A 24,308-nucleotide genomic window follows, 5' to 3' on the forward strand; every position below is an offset into this window, starting at 1 on the left:
TTGCATGGAGCACCAGTGAAGGGGGGGGCAAGGGTATGAGGCTGCAAGCAATCTCCCTAAATGAGGCCATGAGGTGTCTATGCATGTCACTTATTATTGTTGAACGTTGTTGCAAGATGTTCTAAATGGTGATTTCCAGCTGGATGAATTTGATTTGCCCTTATTTCTTCTTCCCATGCTGACGTGCCCACTCACACACCATGGCCAACTACGAGGGGCACATGTCCCTATAGCCGACACTACCAGCTGCTCTGCAAGGAGACATCAAGGTCAGCTAGTCTTGAGCCTACTCACACACCATGGCCAACTATGAGGTGCACATGTGCCTATAGCCTACACTGCCAGCAACAAGGAGACATCGAGGTTAGCTAGTCTAGAGCCTCCTGCCTCCCATTATATTGTACCATTAACAGGAGGTCCCCATGCCAAGGAAATATCAAAAACTTGGAGGAGTTGAAATCATTGGTGGCCCACTCTGAGAATTTTTTGCCCAGAGATGCAAAGGAGAGTTCCCATGCCTGCTTGAAATATTTGTCCGTCTTGAAGAGGAGGTTGTCTGCTGCACCAATGGCTCCTCCCGCCCTCGGGGTGATGCATTCAATAATTTGGTTTTCTCGGAACACATATTTGGCTCCCAGGGCATGCATCTGCCCTAAAATTTGCAGAGCGGTGATGTCAGTGCTTGCATGGGGACTTGTTGGATCGCTGGAACAATTCGAGATCCTGGTCTTGCATGGGGATGTGCTTTAAGAGAGGGGAGGCTCCCGGATTATATGGTTAGCATTAACAGGGTGGAGATGCCCATGTGGGCAACGAGAGCTCAGGTGAGGAGAGAGTGCACCAATCCTGGGTGGGGGAAGGAGGAGAAGTGCCCCCATTGTATGGTAGCATAAGCAGGTGAAGTTCTCTAGGGGGGAGCCAGAGCTGAGCTGAGGTGAGGTGCCAGTGCTCCAACCCAGGTGAGGTGCCACTGGACTCGTGCACCTCGTGGTCTGTGAGGGTTGACATTTATTCTCTATAAGATGAGAAAAGCTGTGAATCCCCCCAGCATGTTGGGGGTTGTTGACTCTGCCTCCGGGCAGCGCTGTAATCTTTCTCTTTTCTTTCAATTTAATATAATCGCAGCTTATCGAAAAAAAAAAAGAGAAAAGCTGTGAATCGTCATAGCCATCCCCTGTGAAGCTCAAACCTCAAGCAGTAGCTATGGCGGACGATGACTTCCTCAGTCCCCCTCCTGACTCTTACCATGCCGCTTACTTCATTTACTTCCTTCTGGGTGCTGGCTACCTTGTCCCCTGGAACGCCTTCATCACTGCCATCGATTACTTTGAGCTTCTCTACCCCTCTGGCCAAATCGATCGTGTCTTCTCCATCGTTTACATGATCCCTGCCGTCGCTTGTATCTTCCTCCTCACCTTCTTCGGCCGCCGCGTTCCTGCCTCCCGCCGTGTCAATGTAGGCCTGGTTTTGTTCATCGCCATGCTCGTGCTTGTTCCTGCCATGAACGCCCTCTTCATTAAGGATGCCACAGGAACCACTGCTACCTATGTTGTCACAGTCGCGGCTGCGGCGATGAATGGAGTCGCCGATGCGCTGGTGCAGGGTAGCGTTGTAGGATCTGCAGGAGAGCTCCCACCCCGTTACATGCAAGCTCTTATGGCGGGAACGGCTGGCTCTGGTAAGAAAAGCTGCATGCATTTGGCTTGGGCAAGGGCTCATTAGATGTGGCTCTCAGATCAAGCTTGTTTAACGCTTTTGGTAAGAAAAGCTGCATGCATTGGGTTGGTGCAAGGCTTCATCAGGGGATCGAGCTTGTCATAGGATAAACATGGTGGCTTTGAAGCGAGACATGCGAAGGGGCTAAAATGAGCGATTTATAGGAAAATGGTAACACTTTGTCGGATCTGAAATTTTGGGGTGGGGGGAGAGAGAAAGAGAGAGTACAGAAGGTGTACGTGTCAGTAACCTTTGTTGTAAACAATCTACAGGAGTCCTTGTCAGTGTTCTTCGAATCATTTCGAGAGCAGTAATGCCACAGACACAGACCGGCATTGTGGCCAGCGCTTATCTATATTTTATTGTCAGTGTGATCATAATGATAGCATGCATTGTTTGCTATAATTTGGTGAACAAGCTACCTGTCATTCGATACTATGATCAGCTGAGGAAATCGACAGTAGAATCTACTTCTCTTTTGGGCCATGACATACATCTTATTGACACCTCTATTGAAGAGAAGCAAGAAACAAAGGCTAAGGAATTTTCAGGGCCGAAGGATGCAGAAGATTTGTATAGTGCAGTAGTTGTGCAGAAGCCAATTTCATATTTAAAGGTTTGGAAGAAAATTCAAGGATTCGCCTTATCAGTGGCATTCATTTATGTGGTTACATTGTCAATATTTCCAGGTCATATTACTGAGGATCTTCAGTCATCCTTCTTTGGGGACTGGTATGCCGTGTTACTGACCCTTTGCTACAATTTATTTGATCTAGTTGGGAAGAGTATTCCAGCGTTCCCCAGATTATTCATGATAGAAAACAAAGTTGCCGCAATAGGGGGCTGCTTCGCAAGGGCCTTATTTTTTCTATTGTTTTACTTGTGCCTACATGGACCTTCTTTTTTCCAGACAGACACTGTTGTGATTGTATCAACTTGTCTTTTAGGTTTCACTAATGGCTATTTTACAACCGTAGTGATGGTTCTTGCTCCAAAGAGTGTACCATTGGAAGAAGCTGAGGTGGCAGGTTTCCTTATGGTCATGTCTTTACTTCTTGGGCTTGCTGGAGGCTCTATTCTAGAATGGGTATGGGTTCTGTAACTTTGATGTCTATCAAGGTTTAGAAATGTACATATATTTATAAACCAGGAATCCCGTGAGCATCTAACAGTTCACATTATGGGACTTTTACACAGCAATCAAAATCACATCATGAATCATCAGAAACATTTTCTGTGAATGAAGTATATTGTCAGGGGACCAATTCGAAGTTTGTTCAGGTTCTGTAACAACAAAAGTCAATAAGGAATCCACATAGACTATATAATTTGCTACACAATTGTCAAGGGAACACTTTTTTGGTTTGCATTGATATTTCTTTTATTTTCTTAGATGTGCATTGGTTTATTTTCGTACCTTGTTATCGTTTCTCTCTCTCTCACACATTTCTTTTGCTTCCTTTCTTCTTTGTTATCTTCCTTTTATTATCAAAGTTTTTATTGTTTATCTTGGGATTTTGAAGAGATTTTGGAATCTTGAAAAATATAGATAGATGGGTACTAATGAGAACAAGCATAGCTTTGCTTACCAAGTTTTTTATTAAAAAAATAGTTTATTTACTCTTAGTTTTGTTTAATGGTTCTTACTAGGAGCTTTCTTTATTCGTCTCTCTTTGTTTCTACTTGGTTATTGGATTTGTTTTACAACAGTTTAATTTGTAAGATTGGATAAATTTTAGTTTTGTGAATTTACATATATCTTAATTACCTTAGGCATGCAAGTTCTACAAAAATTTTCATTCAAGAGGTGGTTAGTTGTGCTCCATTAATTTATGTTTTGAGCATTGGGTAGTTACCTTCTCAAATATGTGTGTATCCTTGTGTGTGTCGAGGGAGTGTGCATGCCAAGTTTCCTTTTACTTTTGTTTTTAGTTATACCATGATTTTTGTCCTTTCGTTTTGTTGATACTCTCCTTTCTTTGTTTAGTTGTTGATGATTCTTTTTGGCCTTTCTTGTTGTTGCTACTCTCCTACCATGATTTTTGTTCTTTCGTTTGTTGTTACTCTCCTTTTATGTTTAGTTGTTGATGCTTTCTTTTGTGTGGTTTTTATTGAGTTGCTATGCTTCTCTCTCTCTCTCTCTCTCTCATGTGCATGCTAGGGACAGGCAGGTAGATATGGGTTAGATTGCTATTCGTGGGAACATGGGTTAGCAAGATTTTTTTTCGTTTTCTTGGTGTGTGTGCTTTCCTTGGCTTTGCTTGGCGGACACTCTTCCTGAGGCTATATAGGGAGGGCCAGGGCCATAGTTGTGCACACCTAGCCAGGGAGGAGCAAAGAATGGATCTACAAGCGCAAGCTTTCACCAGGTGGTATGGGATGCCAAGGGTGAGGTATGGCTTGCAGGGTTGGTAGTTCCCATGAGGCTCTCTAGCCTTTAGCTCAAGTATATGCTCGGATTCTACGGTTTCAAGACCTGTGAGCATCATGGTTGGGTGGTCAGTTGCTTGCATAGGATTCTGGTGTGGTAGACTAAGGTTCCGATAGGGTTAGATCTTGCGAGGCTCTCTCTCTCTCTCTCTCTCTCTCTCTCTCTCTCGTTTAGTTGTTAGCATTGCTTAGTTGGCAATGATAGAGCATTCGTTTGAGGTGAAATGCGCCCACATGTCCAAGCTCTTCAAGAGGTTCTGCATGACACTTGTCCACCTCCTTCTTCCATGTTGCTTTTGTTTAGGGCGATTTTTGGAGTTTCATATTTTTATTATCGTTTTTGCAACCTGCATGCTAGTTCCTTGAATCTCACACTTCCTCAAGCCTCTACCGTTCTTGCTTTCTTCAATTCGACTTATGGTTGGATCCTTGCCATAGCTCATCCTTCTTAACGGAATTCCATCTCTGCTGAGTGAAAACTCGAACATTTTTTATTTCTTCAAGGTATCCTCTGATAGAATTTCACCTTATATTCTCATCTGGGTGCAAGATGACGTAAAGGCAAATAGAAGCTTGCTCTTGTTTCTTTGAAGGTCTTCGGCTCAGTGCTTTGTCAAAGTTAAGCTTCCTTTTTTAAGGAATCTAATCTTCTAGTGGAAGTATGTCATCATCTCGCCTCAACACTTGTAGTCTTGAGTCTGGTTTTGAGTCCTACAAACATTAATTTTCTTTTACTTGCCATAAAATTGCTCCATCTTTGTTGACATTGTTGCGCGTCTCTATCCACACCTTTTACCTTGGAGAAAGTCTATAGAATTTCAATTTTCCATTTGCAATGAAGAGCTAGCCGTACTCAACTGCCTTTCTGCTTCCTTTTCGCCTCTACAGGGACTACTATCTATTCCTTACACCCTTGTGGATACACTTTCAAGATGATACACGTTCTTGCCTTGTCCACTGAGTGTTCTTTCCACGCTGACATAAAGGCAAACCTCTCCATTATGGCAGCTTCAATGTTTTGTAGAAGCTAGAATTTATGTTTTGCTTGAACGGACCAATTTGTTAGCACCATCTACCTTTTTTGGTACGCCTATGTGGATTTCAACTTTGTGCTTTGCAAAAGGAATTGTCATTGTACTTCTGTTCTACTCAAAGAATTGTTGTAGCTGCTCCTAGCAATAGCAGGTCATCTAGTTAGCGTCTTCTATGGGTATGGAGCCTCTCGAGAAATATGTTGCTCTGAACTATGCTGCGAGATTGTCAATCAGTGGCTGATGACATTGGAGTATTGTGGAGCTAAATCCGCCTTAGATTGCATGGAGCGCAAGTGCTGTCAACAGAAGAGAGCACATATAAGCCACACATAGGTTGTGACTCCTGGCTGAATCCACGAGCATTACTGGAGACCTCGGAGAAGAAAATCTGCTCTTGGCTTAGATCCCTGTTCAAGTATCTCTGCTCTCGTGAACTTTACACAATATGCACTTCTACACAAAAGCTTTGCTCCGCAAGCTACACTTCTCATGATGCTGCAACTTGGGTTGAAAGGAGCAAATTTAGTGACAATCTGTCATAGTGATCAGGTTGTCCGTAAGCAGCATGATAGTTTTGTGTATGCCGCATTTGAGGAGTCTAGAATTGATTACCAATCCTACGGGTGTTTTTACGAGATTTTCTAAGAGACCATCCAATTTTATCAAAAAATGTTAGAGCTTTTAGATGGCTTGCTGGACTCAACAGTGCTGCGATCTGCCGCTGTATAAAATGCATGCCATGCCAGGAAGATGTGACGCCCTCCGCCACATCTAGCTAGGTGATTCAGTCATTAGATGGAATTCAAATGATATTGATTTAGAATTTCCTTGGGCTGTTGTGGATAGCTAAAGGCTAAAGGTATGTAAATTGTACAGTATAGCGAGTCAAGATGATGGAGTAATGTAAAATTTTCCTTTTGGGTGTGCAGGATTCTTAAGGCACTGCAATCTTGCTATCTTTCTCCTCATATCTTCATTATGGCTGTTGGATCTTCTTCTTTGGATGTTTGTGATGTGTAGTACTTCTTAGCCTTGGTCTTCAATTGAACGCCCTTTGACTGGGGTTGACTCTGCTAATATGGAAATAGAGAACACCTAAATGTTCATATTTTAGAATATATAAGACCACTCCACTCTACTTATCCTACTTCTTCCCTCCGTCCCTGGCCTTTTTAAAAACTTCTGCCTATATATAATAGAGGGATTCACTCCACCTCATTCACTTAAATACTGAAATCCTTACGAGTAGACATAAAAGTAGATGGAACACGAATGAAGTATCATTTAGAAAAGATCAGACTAGAGACTATAATCATCTGTACAAAGACCTCTTAGAGAGAAAAGCTACTTGCTCTCAGCTTTCCATGAGCTAACGTAACCTAGCTTAGCATTGTTCATGAAAAAATGTATTATGATGTTTACATATTTAGTTTTATATATCTTGTTTGTGAAATTTCCTTTGATTTTACGATAAATTGAATGGAAGAATTCTTGATTGAAAATTTTGTTTTTAATATGAATTAAAAATAAATAAATTTACATTGAGTGGGAAGAGAGAGAGAGAGAGAAAGAGAGAGAAGGGGATAGAAAGAGGGGATAGTTGGTTAGGTCCGGGTATTGACTCACTATCATTGGTCTCTATCACCTTGCCTTAATCAACATGTAGAGAGGAGAGGAAAAGTGTGCAAGTTGGTCATTCACAATTGTTGGTCTTCATTCTAAATTTAGATAAATATATACTTGTAATAATTAGGCTTTTGCTAGGTTGGTATGTGGATGTGTGGCTCGCAACAATTGTCGGCTTGTATCATCTTGATAACTGCCATCCCAATTGGATGTACTGTTTACACAAGCTAATCTACATCATTATTGTATTATGTTACAATTCTTATTTAATTAGTCATTTCAACTAAGTCTTTTTGCTTTATTGTACATGTAAGCATTTATGATTGCATTCATCATTATAAAATTGTAGTATAATGTGTCATTATATAAGTAATATAGATGATCCATGAAAGTATAAATGTTCTTTCCATGATTACTCTATCTAGAATAGATAATGTTTAATGAATTATTTTGAAAATCTAAATAAATTCTCTATTTCATAAAAAATATTGTTACAATGTGACTCCTAAAATTTGTCCTTACATTATCTCAATTAAGATGATGTCCCATGGAGATATATTAATGTTTCGAATCAGCTAAAATTAAATATGCAAGTGTAATTGAATCATCGACCATGATACTTTTCATTTTTAGAATACAATAATCAATTATTATAAGACATAAAGCCACAAACTTATGACTCCTTTAACGATATAATTCTCTCTTACATTGGAAACATGAGGTCCACCTTGGTGTTGAATAGCTATATCAAAGAGCTAACAAGCTTTTGATACCATGTTGCATCCACCCACTCGTAGGCTAGGGACTGTTTGGGTCCATGGGAGATGTGATAGGTTTGCAATTTTCCATGTTGAAAGCTACCAACAAATCATGAGCATACCACTATTAGACACAAAAGAACCCCTTTGTGTCTTCCATATCTCAAACTCCTAAGACAATGCAACCTTTATCATGGAAATATGCTCCCCATGGTTGCGAGTCAAGATGAGATCATTGACATACAAGATGATGAGGGTAATCAAACCTTTCTATCGGAAGATATACAAGTTCAATTCAACCACAGGTATGCAAACCCCCTTCCAAACAAAGAATGCATTAATTTTCTGATTCCAAGCCCAAGGTGCTTGCTTTAGGTCGTATGGTGCCTTCCTTAACCTTAGACCATACCCTTTGAGTTTGAAATCTAAAATGCTAGAGGTTGCTCCACATACACACATCATGCAAGTACTAGTTTAGTTTAGTTCTGCTCTGTGTGTGTGTGTGTGTGTGTGCATGTGCGCACGCGCACACATGTGTGTGCATGTGTGTGTGGGGGGGGTGGGAGAGTGGAAACATTAAACTTATGGGCCACTCTTCTCATTTGTAAGTTTGTACATGAATGAGATAAAGATATATGTGCTACTACATTAAGGATACTCGTGCTATTGCATTGCATGGTGCATTCTTGTATCTCGCGTCTTTAATCCTATTCACAAACTCATAGGATGGGTACCATTGCTACCATTACTTGAAATCCAAACAAAGAAATAATAAATGAGTAGGCATCTCCTATCATAATTGATGAATTTCTTCATCAATAATAGCGAGGCCTACCTTGCAAGAATGATCTATACAGTGCAATGACACAAGCACCATTGGAAACACATTGAGGTGCACACTTCTCTTGAACTGATATGCCATATTAACTCTCCTATCAATATAATGATTTTTGGAACTAGCAACGGCTCTCAATTCTCTCTACACATAATTCGTTAACAAGTTACAGTCTCTAGTTTAAGGTGCCAAAAGATCAAGGTAGTTTCCTTCTCCATTTGCTCTTCCCACTGTAAGTCTGTACATGAATGAGACAAGGAGGGGTCAAATGAGAAAATTATCAAGAACTTCTTACTAACTTGTCTTGAAACTTGAGACAATATCAACAGAAAGGCTGTAAATGCTGAAATTTCTTGAAAGTGCTAAAAGGATACCTATATAATACATGTGGGACTGTTGTTGTCCATGCTTTTCTATTCACATAGGAGTTCTCAAGTGAGTTCACTTTACCTCAATATGTTTCAAGGATACATGTGTTATTGCATTGCATGGAGCATTCCTATATCATAGGTATTTACTTATAGGCTCATAAGATGTATTATCACTATTAATTCATTATTAGTTAGTTTGGATTGTGGTACTTGTTTAGATTAGTTCTCCTGTGTGTGTGTGTGTGTGTATCTATCTACACCATAAAAAATAGTATCAATTTTTGCTTATTTTTAATAGAGTAATACCACTAGAAGCTCATAATTGTATCTATCGACACTATCAAAAATAGTATCAATTTTTGCTTATTTTTAATAGAGTAATACCATCAAAAGTTCATAATTGATACATAACTCTATCTACACTAACAGCTATTTATAATTGATTGTTTTTTTGGAGGTGATAGGCTTAAACATATGTAGTATTACTAGAATTACAATGATTCATTTCAAAAGATTATTAAATATAAAAGTAATAGATAGTACCATCGAAGGTAAAGAAAGCTAATACTAGAAGAATTGTTCATTTATTACATACAAATTATGCTAATCTTTATGCAATTAAGAAAACTTAATTTAAATCATCTTAACTTTGTAATATTACTTCACATTGCAAATTTTAATTAGTTTTTTAAATTGTGGTGTGGTTTTAATGTAGTTTAGCATTACTCAATGTTTATTGAAGAAAAGATTATTACATTTCATATTAAAATGCTATATGATTATATAAAAAGAGAACTTTATGAGGTTTATTTCATAACACTTGTTTTGAATAGGTTCACAATTTCAAACTTTAGCTTGCCTTTAGCACCCAAGGCAGAATGGAAAATAATCTTATTAGCTCTTGTATACCTTGTGACTTATTGCAAGCATGAGTGAGGAAGAGATTCAAGAAGCTGCACATACATAATACGATATAGCTAACCTACAAGAACAAAACTTTGATATAGTTTGTTTCAACCTCCAAGCATACCCAACAAACAAGTATGAGGCATAGTATAGAAATTTTGTACTTGATTATGTGGGGACGTAATTAATGAATGGAAGCACTTGGTGAAAATTGAACATACATTGTTACCACATGATGACTTTCAAAAGGTTGGAAGATGATTATTATAATGGAAAGAAATGAAACAATCAATCCATAAACATAAGAGACAAAGGACCAATAGGTCCTTAAGGATTTGGTAGTTTGAAGCACTATATAACTATATTGGTTGACTCATAGATTGAGATCACCTCAACAATATCACAAGATAGAGCTAAATGTACTCAGTACACAAGTGAATGTGTTGTTAGCACTCACTTTCCTAAACTAGAACGAGAGTAAAAGAAATTGTTTACCACCATGTACAAGTTGTTGTTGTTCTAGGATTTAGATCCTGCAAATTATGCTAGTAAAAAATTAAAATGCCATGACACACAGAGCCATGCTATTTTAAAAACTAAAGTAGTGATCACTATAATGCATGGAGCTATTTGGAAAGCTATAGGATTTATACAAGAGAGTGAATCTTGCTCATACATCCATACTTCAGTAGACAAAATCGATGCAAATGGTAGAAATAGATGCCAATGCCTCACAATTGATGCCTTGAATTGGGCATTGATACAAATAGGGGCATATTGGAAAGGAGACTAAACAAGAAGGAGATAGGAGAATGCAAAGTAACGGAGAGAGAGAGAGAGAGAGAGAGAGAGAGAGAGAGAGAGAGAGAGAGAGAGAGAGAGAGAGAGAGAGAGAGAGGCTTTGTAATTATTGAATATTGAATTTTAATAATAATGGAAAGGTTTTTTTTCTTCTCCAAGTAGGATAATGATAAAGGTTAAAACGGTAAGGAGAATAATATAGACCCTTCAAAGATTCGACATTTTTGCTATGGAGAGAATCATCTTCATTTTTATTTTCCGATTCGTGCTGAACATTTGAAGTTCCTTAAAACTAATATGGAATGAAACAATGTGGATTCAGAATGCCATGCAGTTGTAGCCACATTCCCAAACATAATGGAAACCCGAGTGATCACAAGGATCCAGCCTCAACCTCTACAAATAGAGGTGTATTTGACAAAGATGTTAATTGGAAGGCACAAAAGGAGATATCGACTAAAATTGCTAGAGAATTGAAGGACAAGACACTATCCATTGCGATGCCTTCCGAGTAGCTTAGACCACTTACCTCTAAACCAGGTGAGTCTTCAAAATCTAAAGAACAAAGTGTGGAATAGGAGCCGAGTACTCGATGACATTCTAGTACAGATCTAGCACGAGCATGGGATTTATTTGAAGGTATGAATGTTAGCTTTACATTTGCTAAATTGATGCAGACAGCCCCATATTATTGAGAATCTTTCTCGCAACAAATCAAGGAATTTGAAGAGCAAACAAAGGAGACTGATTCTTTGGTTACTATCCCTATCATTGACATCCCTATTGTGGATGAAGAAGTTGACTATTCCTGATCCATTTCCAATACCATTCATAGATGGAATTCTAGATCAAGTTGCAAGACATGAAATAGTGGCTACAATCAAATCAATGTAGCTCCAGTAGACTAATAGGATTGCATTTATAACAGAATGGGGTGCTTGTGCAACTCGGGTGATGTTTTTTGGTTTGAGAAATGCGCCATCAACATTTTGAAAGTTCATGGTGGAGACTTTTGGAGACTTTTTGACTTAATTCATTGCCATTTATTTGGATGACTTCTATGTCTATTCTACAAATAAAGATCATCTCTAATTTTTGGAGAAAGTATTTTAGAGATGCAGGCAAGCAAGAATTTCACTTAATCCAATCGAGAGTGTTTTCTATGTCTGAGTTGGTATTTTTCTCAGGCATGTGATTTTACAAGATGGCAACCAAGTAAAACTCATGCCATTCAAAAAATGCTAGAGCCTGAGAGAATCTGATCCAATTACGTGATTTTGTGATTTTATCACTTTTTACAAGAGTTTTATCAAAGATTTTGCCAAGATTGCACCTCCATTACATGAATTGACTAAAAAGGATGCCAACTTTGAATGGACCACTCAGTTGTTTGTTGTATTTCAAGACTTGAAAAGCCGACGTGCAACTACATCTATTTCAAGGCAATCTAGATGGAATATCACTTTTCATGTGCATGTTGATGCCTCTGAATAAGCATTAGGAATGGCACAAACAGATGGTCATTGGGATTACGTAGTGTATGATGTCATTCGCTTGTTGACACATACTGAGTCTAACTACAACACTACCTCTTGGCATGATATTCAATGTGTATAAATTAATGCATTACTTACGCGGCAATCCCTTTGTTATCTATGTTGATCATCAACCCTTGCTTTATTTAATCAAGAAGGCTATAATTTAAGGGCGCTTTGTGCATTGGATGCTACTATTGTAGGAGTTCAATTAAGATTATTCATAAGCCCGGTAAAACCCATGTAGGGGCCGACTATTTGCCTCGGCTCCTGCACTTGAAGATACTCAGGGAGTTGTTACAAAACTTCAGATGCCGAGCTTTTTACAGTTGATTATCATGAACATGAGTATGCTGAGTTGATGAATTACTTGTCTCATGGAACATTTCCTGACAGTATCCCGAGAGATAAACATAGATAGTTAGCCCTGAAGGCTTGGAAATTCACCTTAATTAGTGTAATGTTTCGATGGTGTTTTGCATTGATGGGGTTTTACCTCATGAACATGTCCTAGTCTTGCAGGAAGCTCCCTCTGGGCCATTCGGTGGACACTTTCAGAGAGAATTGATAGCTTAGAAGGTCTTGCAGGTAGGTCTCTGATGGGGAACTTTATTCAAGGATGCTCAGACCAAGTCCATGCAGTGTAATGTATGCCGACGTACTGGACATCTTTTACCAATCAATATATTCCATTGCATCCTAATTATCCTTGGGAAGCATCCAAAGAGGGGATTGGACTTTGTTGGTCCTTTCAAACCTCCTAGGTTTGCATAGAATAATATATTGTGATTGCTACTACTTATTATGCTACTAGGTGGACAAAAGCTAAGGCACTCCGAGATAACTCAGATCAAAGCACAACTAAGTTCGTCTTTGAAGATCTCATTTGCAAATATAGGTGTCCAATACAAATTGTCAGTGTGATGATCAAGGGTCACACTTTCTCAATGAAGTCATGCAGTTGCTGAAAAATGAATTCAAGATTATGCATATAGTCTTTATGACTTACTATGCCCAAGCTAATAGAGAAGATGAAGCTACAAATAAGACCATCAAATTTATATTGACCAAGACATTACAATCTCATAAAAGTGATTGGGATACTAATCTCCATGCTGCTCTGTGGGATTATCACATTGCCTTCAAAGTCACTACAAATCTAACTCTCTTCCAAATGGCTTTTAATTTGGAAGCAGAAGTTCTTTAGAATTTTTTGTTCCCATTCTTTGAGTGGTAGCTGAACATCACTTAGGTGAGTCAGAAGCAATGAAGCGATTACATCAGCTAAGCCACCTGGATAAAGTGCGCCTCCAAGGAGCCTGGTCACAGTAGGTGATTCAAAGGATAAGTAAAGCATGGCATGATCGGCATATTGTGCCTAAACATTTGAAAAAGGGTATGCCAAGCTGGGACTCCTAAAAATAAATTTCAAACTTGGATGGAATGGGCCCTACAGGTTGACTGAAGTCTTTCCTAATGGGACAATATAGCTTGAGGATTTGCAAAGAAGTATGTTCCCCAAGTTTATAATGGGAGCAAAGTGAAACCCTACCAAGCAACAGGCTCCTCGCTAAGAAAGAAATCAAATATAGGTCCCATGGTTGAGAATGCCTTGGTTGATCTATGTGTGACTGTATGTATGCCACTAAGCTATTAGTGATAGTAGAAGGAAGGAATTGCATGCAGCCATGTGGCGATTCAAGGATTATGAGGGCATTCATTTTGGCTGATCATACCCACAACAAAGAGGGTGTTTTACTACATCATGTAGCCACTCAAGTGACAAGACATCCATCTTTAGTAGTTCATCATCCACACTTCACTTTTACTCTTCATCGTCTTCCTCATTTGCATTTGCTTGTTATCCCATTGCTCTCTACATTGCTTCCATTGCCTTTTCCCCATCTCCTTTCCAGACCTCCTTGCCCTTACTTCCATCCCCACTCTATTTTGTGACAGCATATGCAATACTGATGATCATGGAGGAGCCTAGAGCATGCACTATTAGACAGAAGAGGCACAAGACACCTGCGCTCCCTCATCCCAGCATAGACATCACTGACGCCACCCTCAAGGGGATCCTTCAATCCAACAAAATTCTAAAGCTCGTAGGGCTCCCGTGGGAAGAGGTTTGGAATGAGGCACTTGTAGAGGAGATCCTAGATTCCTACGATGAGGAGGATCATAGTGCTACGAGATCAAAGACGTTCATGTGTGCTTGTCTCCAAATCTATTGGGAGAAGTCTTATAGATGGTGGTTCCGGCAGCTCCAAAGCCAATGGCATAAGCTAAACGATGTGACAAATACTTCGATGATGATAATTACTCTTCTTCCCAAGGCTATTTGATTAACAAGACACCAGAAGAAGGCCTTTGAGTAGCCTGTAGATTTTTGTCAGAGTTCATCAACCTTAAAAAGAGTGTGGGCTACGTGCCCTGGCGGTATGTTGCAAGAGTGGTTACTACCTTGGAGGATAGCTTGGAAGTGGCATGGCTCTCCACTTTTAACAAAGATTTTGAGACACAGCTTAAGGCTATAAGCAAGGGCCAGGTGCATTGCAAACTCGGCCCTCATCTATATATGCTGCAGTATTGCCTCACATTCGGAGAGGTTTAGTAGCCGAACACCATTCCAGCACCCGGCCAAGGAGAGTACGATTAGAAGACAAGGGCAGCGGACAAAGTCTCCGAGGAGCCTAGTGAGCAGAAATAAGATAAAGCCCACAGTGGCGACAATGAGGAAGGCTCCTCATCTCCTAGTGAAGAGAATCAAGTGACAAGATCGAGCTAGACTTGGGAGCATCTAGAGCTCGAGAAGTAGACAAGTCTATGTCTGAGCAGTAGGTGTAGGAACCTCCTAATGAGCCCTAATAGCAGGACCAGGGAGCAAGCTCACAACCTGAGCCAAAGTCAGACGAAGTGGCCACCACCACAATGCTTGCCCCACCCGACATGCTCTGCACTCTGACTCCACCCGAGTCATTTCCTCTTGACCCTATGCTGCTCCGAGATGACCATAAAGATAAGTATGCCACTGAAACTCAGTAGCGCTGCCTAAGGGAGAATGTACTTATAGCAACAATGCAGCAGGTGTCGTGGACTTCTTGGTGAATCACTGGCTCTGTCTATAGGTATTTGACCACAATCTTTATCTGTAGGCATAGTACTGGGAGCATACGTTGAAGTTCTTTGAAGACAACGTGGATACGCTCAGGTAGCAATAAAGTGCACTAAGTGCCGAGTGGGACAGGCTCCAGGAGCAGTTGGAGAGTCAGAAAAATGTCTATGATGAGTTGCTGCAAAACCATGGTGAGCTTCAACACCTTCACACAGAGCTACAGACGGATCACAGGAATCTATAGTGTGAAGTGGAGAAGCTGCAGGGTGCAAACTCTAGAATGTGGGCGTCCCAAGTTACGATGGCAGTCGAGGTGGTCCAGCTACAAAAGCCCCGAATTGGCACAAATAGCCCGAGCCAACCAACAAATCCTAGAAGGGTTGCAAAAAGAAGTGGCAGATCGCTGAGCTGAAAACATGTAGTTCCGCCAAGTCATGGAAGAGATAGAGGGCCTTTGAGCAAAAAAAGAGCAGCACAAAGGGAAGTTGGTGCGCTATGGCCAACTCCAATCTCTGATCCACAATCTGTGTGCACACGATGAGCACCCGCCCAAGCTGCCCAGACGTAGAGAGCCAGATGATGATGACTTGGTAGCAGACCAGACCGGCCCTTGCCACTTCTCCCAGAATATTCCAGAGACTCGGCCCATTGTTCAGAGGCCACATCCAACTCACAAATCATAGCGCTGTGCAAACCGAGTGCATTAGTTTTGGAAGTTGGTTTTGTAGTAGTTAGTTTTGGAAGTTGGTTTTGTAGTAGTGTAGAAGCATTGTAACAAGGGGAAGAGAGGAGAGCGAGTATTGTTATGGAGTCCATGCTCTCTCTCACCGGGCTCGCTAGGATAGGAGTTTGCTATTGAGTGAAAATTTCAAGCTGAGGCGGCTTGGTTGTCATAGAGCTTTCCTTAATACAAGTATGGCCTTTACTTCCATTTCCTATGGTGATTTCTTAGTCTATTAGCAATTAATAACTCGATTCACCCATATCTCATGGTTTTCCCTTTAAGAATCACCTTGATCTTTGGGTCATTCCATTGGCATTTACGTTTGACACAATCAATCACTCATGTACATAGCTGCCTAAGGATTGCAAGAGTGAGCATCTCCAATCAACCACTACACAATTGGGTTATCGATTCACGAGCAACACACACACTAACCGCTTGTGAGTTAATTGTTGGGGGAGTGAGCAAAGTAGAGCATCAACACCTGGAATTTTGGGTTTAAAAGCAAATCGAATAAACCAACCCCTATTGTCTTGGACAAAGGATGAGCTAAAATTATTTATGTTAATGATATGATGCCTACTTTTACTCAGACGAAAGAAAAAGAAAAATCCTATAGTGATAGAATAGTAAACCTAAAAGCCTACAAGGTGGATGGGAGGCTAACACAAGATAAAGAAGATGAAGATAAAGACGATGAGCCTATAGAACCATACATGCAAATGTCCATTACCAAAGTAGGTGAAGTAGCTTTTGGATGGTAAGAGCCCTCAAGGATGCACAATGTGACCACCATTGCCATTCAAAAAGATAGAGGAGCAACGAAAGGCCCAACTTTACTTAGTCAACTATGCACTTATGACTAAAGTGATGACAAGTTTTGCAGAAGAAAAAGGTGGCTTGAATTGGATGGAAGATATATAGTCAAAGTATGGTTTCATCATTAAGAAAAACACTTGGGACCTTTTGGATTGTCCACATAAAAATGCAAGGTCATCGGCACCAAATGGATTTCAAAGCCAAGTACAAATCCGATAGTTATTGGATAAGTACAAGGCCCAAGTCATGTCAAAAGGATTTGTACAGGGCACAACTCATGTCAAAAGGATTTGTACAAGTCAAATGATTTAAATATTAAGATATGTTTCCCCCCATATTTAGGTTAGCCACACTCCACACTATCTTGGCCGTAGGAACACAAGAAGGGTGTGTAGTCTTGTAGATGAATGTGAAGTCTACTTTTTGGATCAAAATCTCAAGGAGGAGGTGTATGTAGAATAGCCACTATATCCTAAGATCCTTGGTCCAAAATGCAAATTTGTAGATTCATTAAGATGCTTTATGGGCTGAAATATGACCCATGTGCATGGTACTAGTGGATTGATACTTTGTTCATATTGGTTTTATCAAAGGACCCTCGATGCTAATTTTTATGTTTTTATTGAGCAAGGAAAGTATATTGTGATTGTCCTTTATGTGGACGACACTATCATCATAGGGAGCCATGAAGACAAGATCCCTCAAATATAGGAGATGTTGAGTAGATAGTTTGAGAGGTAAAGCTTGTGATTATGCATTTCTATTTGGGAGTTGAGGTTTTGAAGGAGCCAGATCACATATTCATCTCACAACAAAAGTATGCTAGCGAGATTTTGAAGGTACTTGGGAATGTCTAAAGCAAAGTAAGGGGCGCCCATATGGAGGTTGATGCGAACCTCTTGCATGAAGTTTCTTCTTCATTGGTGGATGAGTCTATGTATGGAATGCTCTATGGAGTCTCATTTATTTGTACAACAAGACCTGACATCAGCTCTGTAGTGACATGTTGGGTAGGTTTTCCACTTGAAGAACCATTGGAAGGTAGGGCAATTCAAATAGATGAAAGATAGTTTAGAGTAGGACATCACCTATGCCAAGGTCAAGATCATGACCAAATTTGTGACTAAGATTAGGTAAGAGACATGCTACTATGTGATCAATGATAGCTGCTATATTTCACTTTGATCTAGACCTATCTCATCGATCAGTGAGAAGTAGCCTACGATTGCTCTTTCTCCTATTGGGGATGATTAAAAAGCACCTTGCTTTGCCTTTGTGGGGTAGTTTGGTTGAGTAGGATTCTTGAAATATGGGATCAGTCCAGGCGCACAATAGAGTTGCATGACAATTGCAAAGAATCCTATTGTCACTTAGAATAGCATTGTATATGATGCATCCAAACTCATTGGGGGGAAGCAGCAATCTGCAATATATATCTAATGGTAATGATAAGGCATTCTTGAAAGATGTATCTACCCATAAACATCATCTTCATCTTTCTTCATTATCGAGATCCCTCCCCTATTTTATTTCGTTCTCATTAAAAAAATTTATTTCATGATCAAATCATGATTGCCATTGAGAGAATTAAGAGAATCCCATGCAATGGTACAAATTCTATGAATGCCAGGTATGCAAATATGTTTGGGGTGTATGTCCTATAGACCCATACATAACAATTATGGGCATGTGGATACTCACACCTGTGCATGGACATGTGCATGCACGTGCGCGTATGCACATGCATCACATTGGGATTTAGTGTTACTTTGTGTGTGAGTTCATCATGGATGTAGAGTTGGTTTATTCTCCATCTTTCATAAAGTTGCTTGGGAGAAAATTGCTAGAGCGACATCTTCAACGACCAAAGAGTTCGGACGTTGAGGGAGGTATTAAAAATCAATGCCCCACTCTCATGTAACTATGCAGGTACCGGCTAGCTCTACTATGTTAGCCCAATTTATGAGGAGAAGGAATTGAACAACATGGATGTGCGATATGTACCAATTTAGACATTCAATGGACATTGAGTGTCACCTATTGACGGTCAAAGGTATGAGCGTTAGTTGGGGTCTAATAGTATGGAGTTAGTAATAAGGGGTGATGGTTTGCATAGTGAGACTAACCAAGCTTGGTACATTCTAGGGCCCACGAGATCCCACCAATTGAGCACCAATCGGGGCTATATAAAGATAGCCCACAAAACCTATCAAAACTCATTTTCTTCCACCTTATATTCACCCAAGATACAACCCCAAGTGCTGTTGCTCCCTTCCATGGTTGCGCCACCTGTAGTATTGCAGGCTGTCCATCTACACACAAATGCCCTCCACATAGGCGCCTTTATCTGCGCAATCCCCTGCCATGTTTGCTACTCCTGACTAACCTCTTGCCAAGTTAGATCCTACACTGTGGAGGCTAGAAAGGGTTCGCATCTTCGTCTTTTTGTTCCAAAAAGGACTATCCATTGTGAGTGCCAGGTGTTGAGGGGTATCTAGGCACCGCACTTAGGACAGATATAAAGTATGACTGGGGTCTTGGTCAAAGGTCCTAGCACTAGTGGAGGAAGTTCCAACGGTTATCGGTTGTGGGGCATCTTGGAGAGTGTGCACATGTAACTTTTGGGGGGATCTTCTTGGGACTTGTATCTCTCTTGGTGGTAGGCCCTTTCTTCCAGCAAGCAAGCAATGCAATGGTTCTTCCCCCTTCTCCTCCCTCTTCCATATCTCAATGTTCTCTCTATGTTGTAGTAAGCCTACAACATGCATGCATGCGACATCCAAGAGGAATCCATTTCTGAGTCCCCTCCTATGAAGATGCCACATTACAATGCCTAGGAAAGCTTATCTGATGATGCAAATAATAATGGAAAACTATTGAAAGAAAGGGGAAGGTGGTACAAGGGGTGGCTAAGTCTCATTGTGATCAATTGTGGATCTTGAGAGATGGTTGATATTTTAAGGAAAACCTCAAGAAAAGTTGGAGGGAAGAAGGGGTCAACGGTTGCCATGAGTTTAGTCATAGTGGACAGTGCACAAAGTCCTAATTGAATACCACGTGGCACAGAGTCTCTTAAACTCACCATTACTGGCACTAATCCTGAGGGCTATAGCCAGTGGTGTTGGAAAGGTCACCTCCCCATATGTAAGCCCCCATATGAGGAGAGCATGGGGGAGTGAGACCTAGGGCAGGATGTGCCCAAAAGAAAAGGTGAGGGAGGGGGCTGCCACATGGGCAGCACCTCACAGGAAAAGGACAGCCAAAAGGGGCTGCCACATGGGCAGCACATGAGCTGCCATGTGGCCAGCACAGCAGCCTGGCAGAGGCGCTTCAAGGCCTGTGTGTATGGGCTGGAAGAGGCCCTTAACAGAGGTGCAAGGAGACGGGACAGAGGCTGCATGTGGCACAACAAAGGCACACACGTGTGGGCAGAACAGGGTGCCGGAAAGGGGTGCAGCAGAGGCGGGACAGTTGGTTTTTGCAGCAGGCCCTGGGCCTATACAAGGGGGCAATTCAGACCTCTTTACTCATATTCTGGAGCAGCACTTCAGGAAGCAGGAAGGAGCAGCAGAGCAGCACCAGTTGGGCATATGACCAGGAGGTGAACTGGGCTGAGGAGCTGCAGACTTAGCTCACAGAGGGTTGCCTACCTAGGTTGACACACAGGGCAGGAAGGTTGAGAAGATCATTCTAGACAAAAAGTCTAGAGATAGCCGATAGATAGGAGAAGGACCTTGTGGTAAGATCAGAGGACCACACCATTGGTGGGACTCTGGATCTATCTCTTCTGCATTGTGTCCATAGCTTTGGACAGAAATATATTATTTTGGTGGTTTCTCTATCTGGCTAGTTCATTGCCTATTGATGAGTTTGCACACCTATGCTATGCACATAAGTTTAAGAAGTTTGTGATTCCACACCCTACACCACACTGTGCGAGCTCCTGGGCAATTCTATCAGTCTTCCGCTATGCGTATCCTTTGTTGGGTCATTTCTAACATGGTATCTGAGCCCAAGTAGGAGGCTCACAAGTGTGGGGGCCTGAAGGCAGGGACCTTGCTGAAGTACGACCCTGATTCAGAAGCTCTTGGAAATCGACTTGCACGACTGGAGGAGAGTGCCCTTGCGAGAAGGAGGGTGACTCAGGTTCAATCAGGTACATTCAGAGTTCTAGTCTACTGAAGGTTGAGCTTGTTCAACTTTGTTGTGTGGTTTAGCAGTAGAGATGTCGACCTCGAAAGACGACTCTGATGACGAGGACACTTCCAAGAGGAAGCACAAGAAGAAGTGCTTCTATTGTGACACGCCAAGTCATTTTGCGAAGGACTGCAGAAAGGAGGAGGAGGATAAGAAAAACAAATGGAAGGAGTCCGACTCAGATTCAGAGGGTGACACAAAAGCCAAAGCAAATGTGGTAATCAAAGAGTTGTTCTTGGTGACATCTCCATGTGTTACTAAGGTCAAATATGCTGACCTAGAAACCACAGTGATGATGTTTGACATTGAGATGTGGGTCGATAAGGAGTCAGAGACCTTTGTGAAGGTTAGGACAGCATGGAGTGCTTGGTATCTTCCAGGTGTGTGGCTATTGATACTAACACAAAGGTGGATTCCATGGAGTGCCCTGGGGTCTCATATTCAGATGGATGCTGTACTTCAGAAGGGGACAGTACAGGATTACACAAGCTATTGGTGTGTGCCTCGATGAGGTGCATGGTTTGCTTTCAGAGCAAGCATGCAGATAGTACGATAATTTGGTATGTACTTGATGTTATTCATTGGAGCCTTTATAGCATGCTCTAGAGAGAATTTGCTCTTCATTTGTCTCAGGTAATGCGGGAATGGAAGGAATTGGCCTTCTTCAAAGGTAGAAGGGGAATTGTGGGTGCTTCGTCAAATCCGCACATAGATTGCTGGAAGGTGATGGACAAGGTGTACTGAAGGCAGAAGAGTACCTGCTTGAGAGCTCAGTGAGAGTTCGTGGTCCTGGTTATCTGGAGATATTCATTTGTTGTGGACGTTGCCAAAGGAAGGATGGGTTGAAACGGACCCTCAGAGCATGGTGCCCGAAAGACTCCGGGTCTTTCACTCATTATGAGGGGGACAACTGGAAAATTGTGGTGGCTAGATTGCTCGAGTTTGAAGGTGGGAACGTGACTAAAGGTGGTGGTGCTAGGAGGTGCTATCAGAGATGAACTTGTGTACCTAGACGGTGTGCGGAAGCGGAAGCAGACCTAGTGGAGCAAGAGGCACTAGATGAAAAGCCAGGGAAAGATTTCCACAACGAAATGTTCCAGAGGACTACGATGAAGTAGTTACGGGAGCATTGTCATCGGGGTGTTGGCATTGGGCCAAGATGTGTCGGTGAGAGGGGGTATTGGAAAGGTCACCTCCCCATCTGTAAGCCCCCATATGAGGAGACCATGGGCGAGGGAGACCTAGGGCAGGATGTGCCCAAAAGAAAAGGTGAGGGAGGGGGCTGCCACATGGGCAGCACATGAGCTACCATGTGGACAACACAGCAGCCTGGCAGAGGTGCTTCAAGGCCTGTGTGTATGGGTTGGAACAGGACCCTAACAGAGGTGCATAGGAGGCGGGGCAGAGGGTGCATGTGGCGCAGCAAAGGCGCACACGTGTGGGCAGAACAGGGTGTCGAAAATGGGCACAGCAGAGGCAGGACAGACCAGCAGAGGGAGTCGGCCAAGAGAGAGGCTGGTGGGGCTGCTTGGAGGCAGCCAACCAGGCCTTATATAGGGCAGACCAAGGGGGCTGGGACCCTGCCTTGAAAGGAGGGCTAAAGCCCTAGAAGTGTGGGCTAAGGCCCCAGTTTGAGAGCCCTTAAGGGCTGGACCAGCAGCAGACTGGTTGGCCAGCCTAGTCGAATGAGGCTGACTGAGTCGGTTTTTGCAGCAGGCCTTGGGCCTATAAAAGGGGGCCATTCAGCCTCATTACTCATCTTCTGGAGCAGCACTTCAGGGAGCAGGAAGGAGCAGCAGAGCAGCACCAGTTGGGCCTATGACCAGGAGGTGAACTGGGCTGAGGAGCTGCAGACTTAGCTCACAGAGGGCTACCTACATAGGTTGACACACAGGGAAGCAAGGTTGAGAAGATCATTCTGGATAGAAAGTCTACAGATGCTCGCGGTGGAGCACGCGGGCTTAAGTCTAGAGATAGATGGCAGATAGGAGAAGGACCTTGTGGTAAGATCAGAGGACCACACCATTGGTGGGACTCTGGATCCATCTCTGTTGTATTGTGTCCATAGCTTTGGATGGAAATATATTATTTTGGTGGTTTCTCTATCTGGCTGGTTCACTGTCTATTGATGAGTCTACACACCTATGCTATGCACATAAGTTTTAGAAGTTTGTGATTCCACACCCCACACCACATTGTGTGAGCTCCTAGGAAATTCTATCAGTCTTCCACTGCGCGTACCCTCTGTTGGGTCATTTCTAACAGTGGGTTCTACTCAAGGAGTCACATGGACAACTTGAATTAGTAGCAAATCATAAAAACGAGCCATTGGCTCATGCAAAACATTGCACTGTGTTACCATCATCTCACTCATTCTTCATCTCCATGCCTACAGCTTCTCTTAGAGCTCCCTTAGCAAACTCGGTTACGCCGTCCTTGTCTTCCTTGTTTTTCCCACTTCCATCATAGCCATGGCCTTGTCTGTCTCTAGCGGAGATGATTGTGCTACCAAAAGACAACAAGTGGCTCTACAACTACAAAGGCCCTATACAATCAAGTGACCCACGCTCATAGTGAAGATGTTGAAGATGAACAAGATTCAAGAAATGGCAAACTTGCCATGGGCAGATATGTGGAGCTCGAGGTCGCACAAGAGATTCTAAACTCCTACAAGGTAGATATGCATAGCATTAGCATGCTCAAAAGGAGAATCCATCTCGATAGGTGCCTCTATGTAGAAATATTTGATGCCAGTAGAACACTCAAAGAAGGAGCAACACACAACAACAAGTTAGTATGAATGGTAATTTGAGGATCAGACGTTCCACTAGTTGCGGGGCTATCTGATCAGCAAGGCTAAGGATGTCGATGCTCAACTATTTCATAGGTTTCTAAGAGAGTGCATCTCATTGAAGAAGAGCCCAAGTTGCATTCTTTGAAAAATTCATGGCCAAGGTAGTCGTGGTCTACAAAGATAGATCGATTAGCTTGACATCTTCACTGCGACCTTCAACAAGCAGCTGAAGGGGGTCTGTGTGGAACACCAAGCTCACTGTAAGCTTGCCCTCATCTGTGTATGGTCTGGCATCGTTTGGAATCTATAGCAATGGGATGGCTAGGGACTCCAAGGCTTAAGGGACAAGTTTTGAAAAGTAGTCCTCCATCCCAATTGAAACCCGACATAGAGTGGATATCTTGGAAGAGGCCTAAGCAAATGCTACTAAATGATTTCACCAACTTCAAGTGTAGCTGATCGAAGTAGACAGAGTTGATGTATAGTGAGTGAGCAGCAAGTGGAGGTGGTGCACGAGAACGTACACACCCTTAGGATGAGGCAAGAAGGAATCAAGAAATAGCTTGCTGATGTACAGGGTTAGACTGTGGTATTGCAGCCATAATAGTTAAAGCGAATGACTATCCTCTTCAGATATGGCAGGG

The 24,308-nt window shown here is 42.0% G+C and overlaps 2 protein-coding genes across 4 annotated transcripts in view; one reads left to right on the forward strand and one right to left on the reverse strand.

Annotated features, from left to right (window-relative positions):
* LOC147880699 (cinnamoyl-CoA reductase 1-like) overlaps window positions 1-24,308 on the reverse strand; it is a 258,556-nt gene that overhangs the window by 113,222 nt on the left and 121,026 nt on the right. The gene's annotated exons all lie outside the window — the stretch shown is intronic.
* ENT1 (equilibrative nucleotide transporter 1) lies at window positions 1,145-3,063 on the forward strand. The gene is made up of 2 exons (XM_087371304.1): window positions 1,145-1,678; window positions 1,989-3,063. Exons 1-2 carry the CDS (start codon window positions 1,204-1,206, stop codon window positions 2,816-2,818), a joined length of 1,305 nt encoding a protein of 434 aa, XP_087227430.1. The 5' UTR covers window positions 1,145-1,203; the 3' UTR covers window positions 2,819-3,063.

The sequence above is a fragment of the Dipteris shenzhenensis genome, chromosome 32 (genome assembly GCF_047967505.1).
Source record: "Dipteris shenzhenensis isolate YYH24624 ecotype China chromosome 32, Dip_SZ_1.0, whole genome shotgun sequence".
In the NCBI taxonomy this organism is placed as follows: Eukaryota; Viridiplantae; Streptophyta; class Polypodiopsida; order Gleicheniales; family Dipteridaceae; genus Dipteris; species Dipteris shenzhenensis.

What these genes read in the sequence shown, in the direction of transcription:
- ENT1 (XM_087371304.1), top strand. Translation starts at nt 1,204, where the DNA reads ATGGCGGACGATGACTTCCTCAGTCCCCCTCCTGACTCTTACCATGCC. An exon ending in GGCGGGAACGGCTGGCTCTG is followed by an intron (nt 1,679 to 1,988) that starts GTAAGAAAAGCT and finishes AACAATCTACAG; the next exon opens with GAGTCCTTGTCAGTGTTCTT.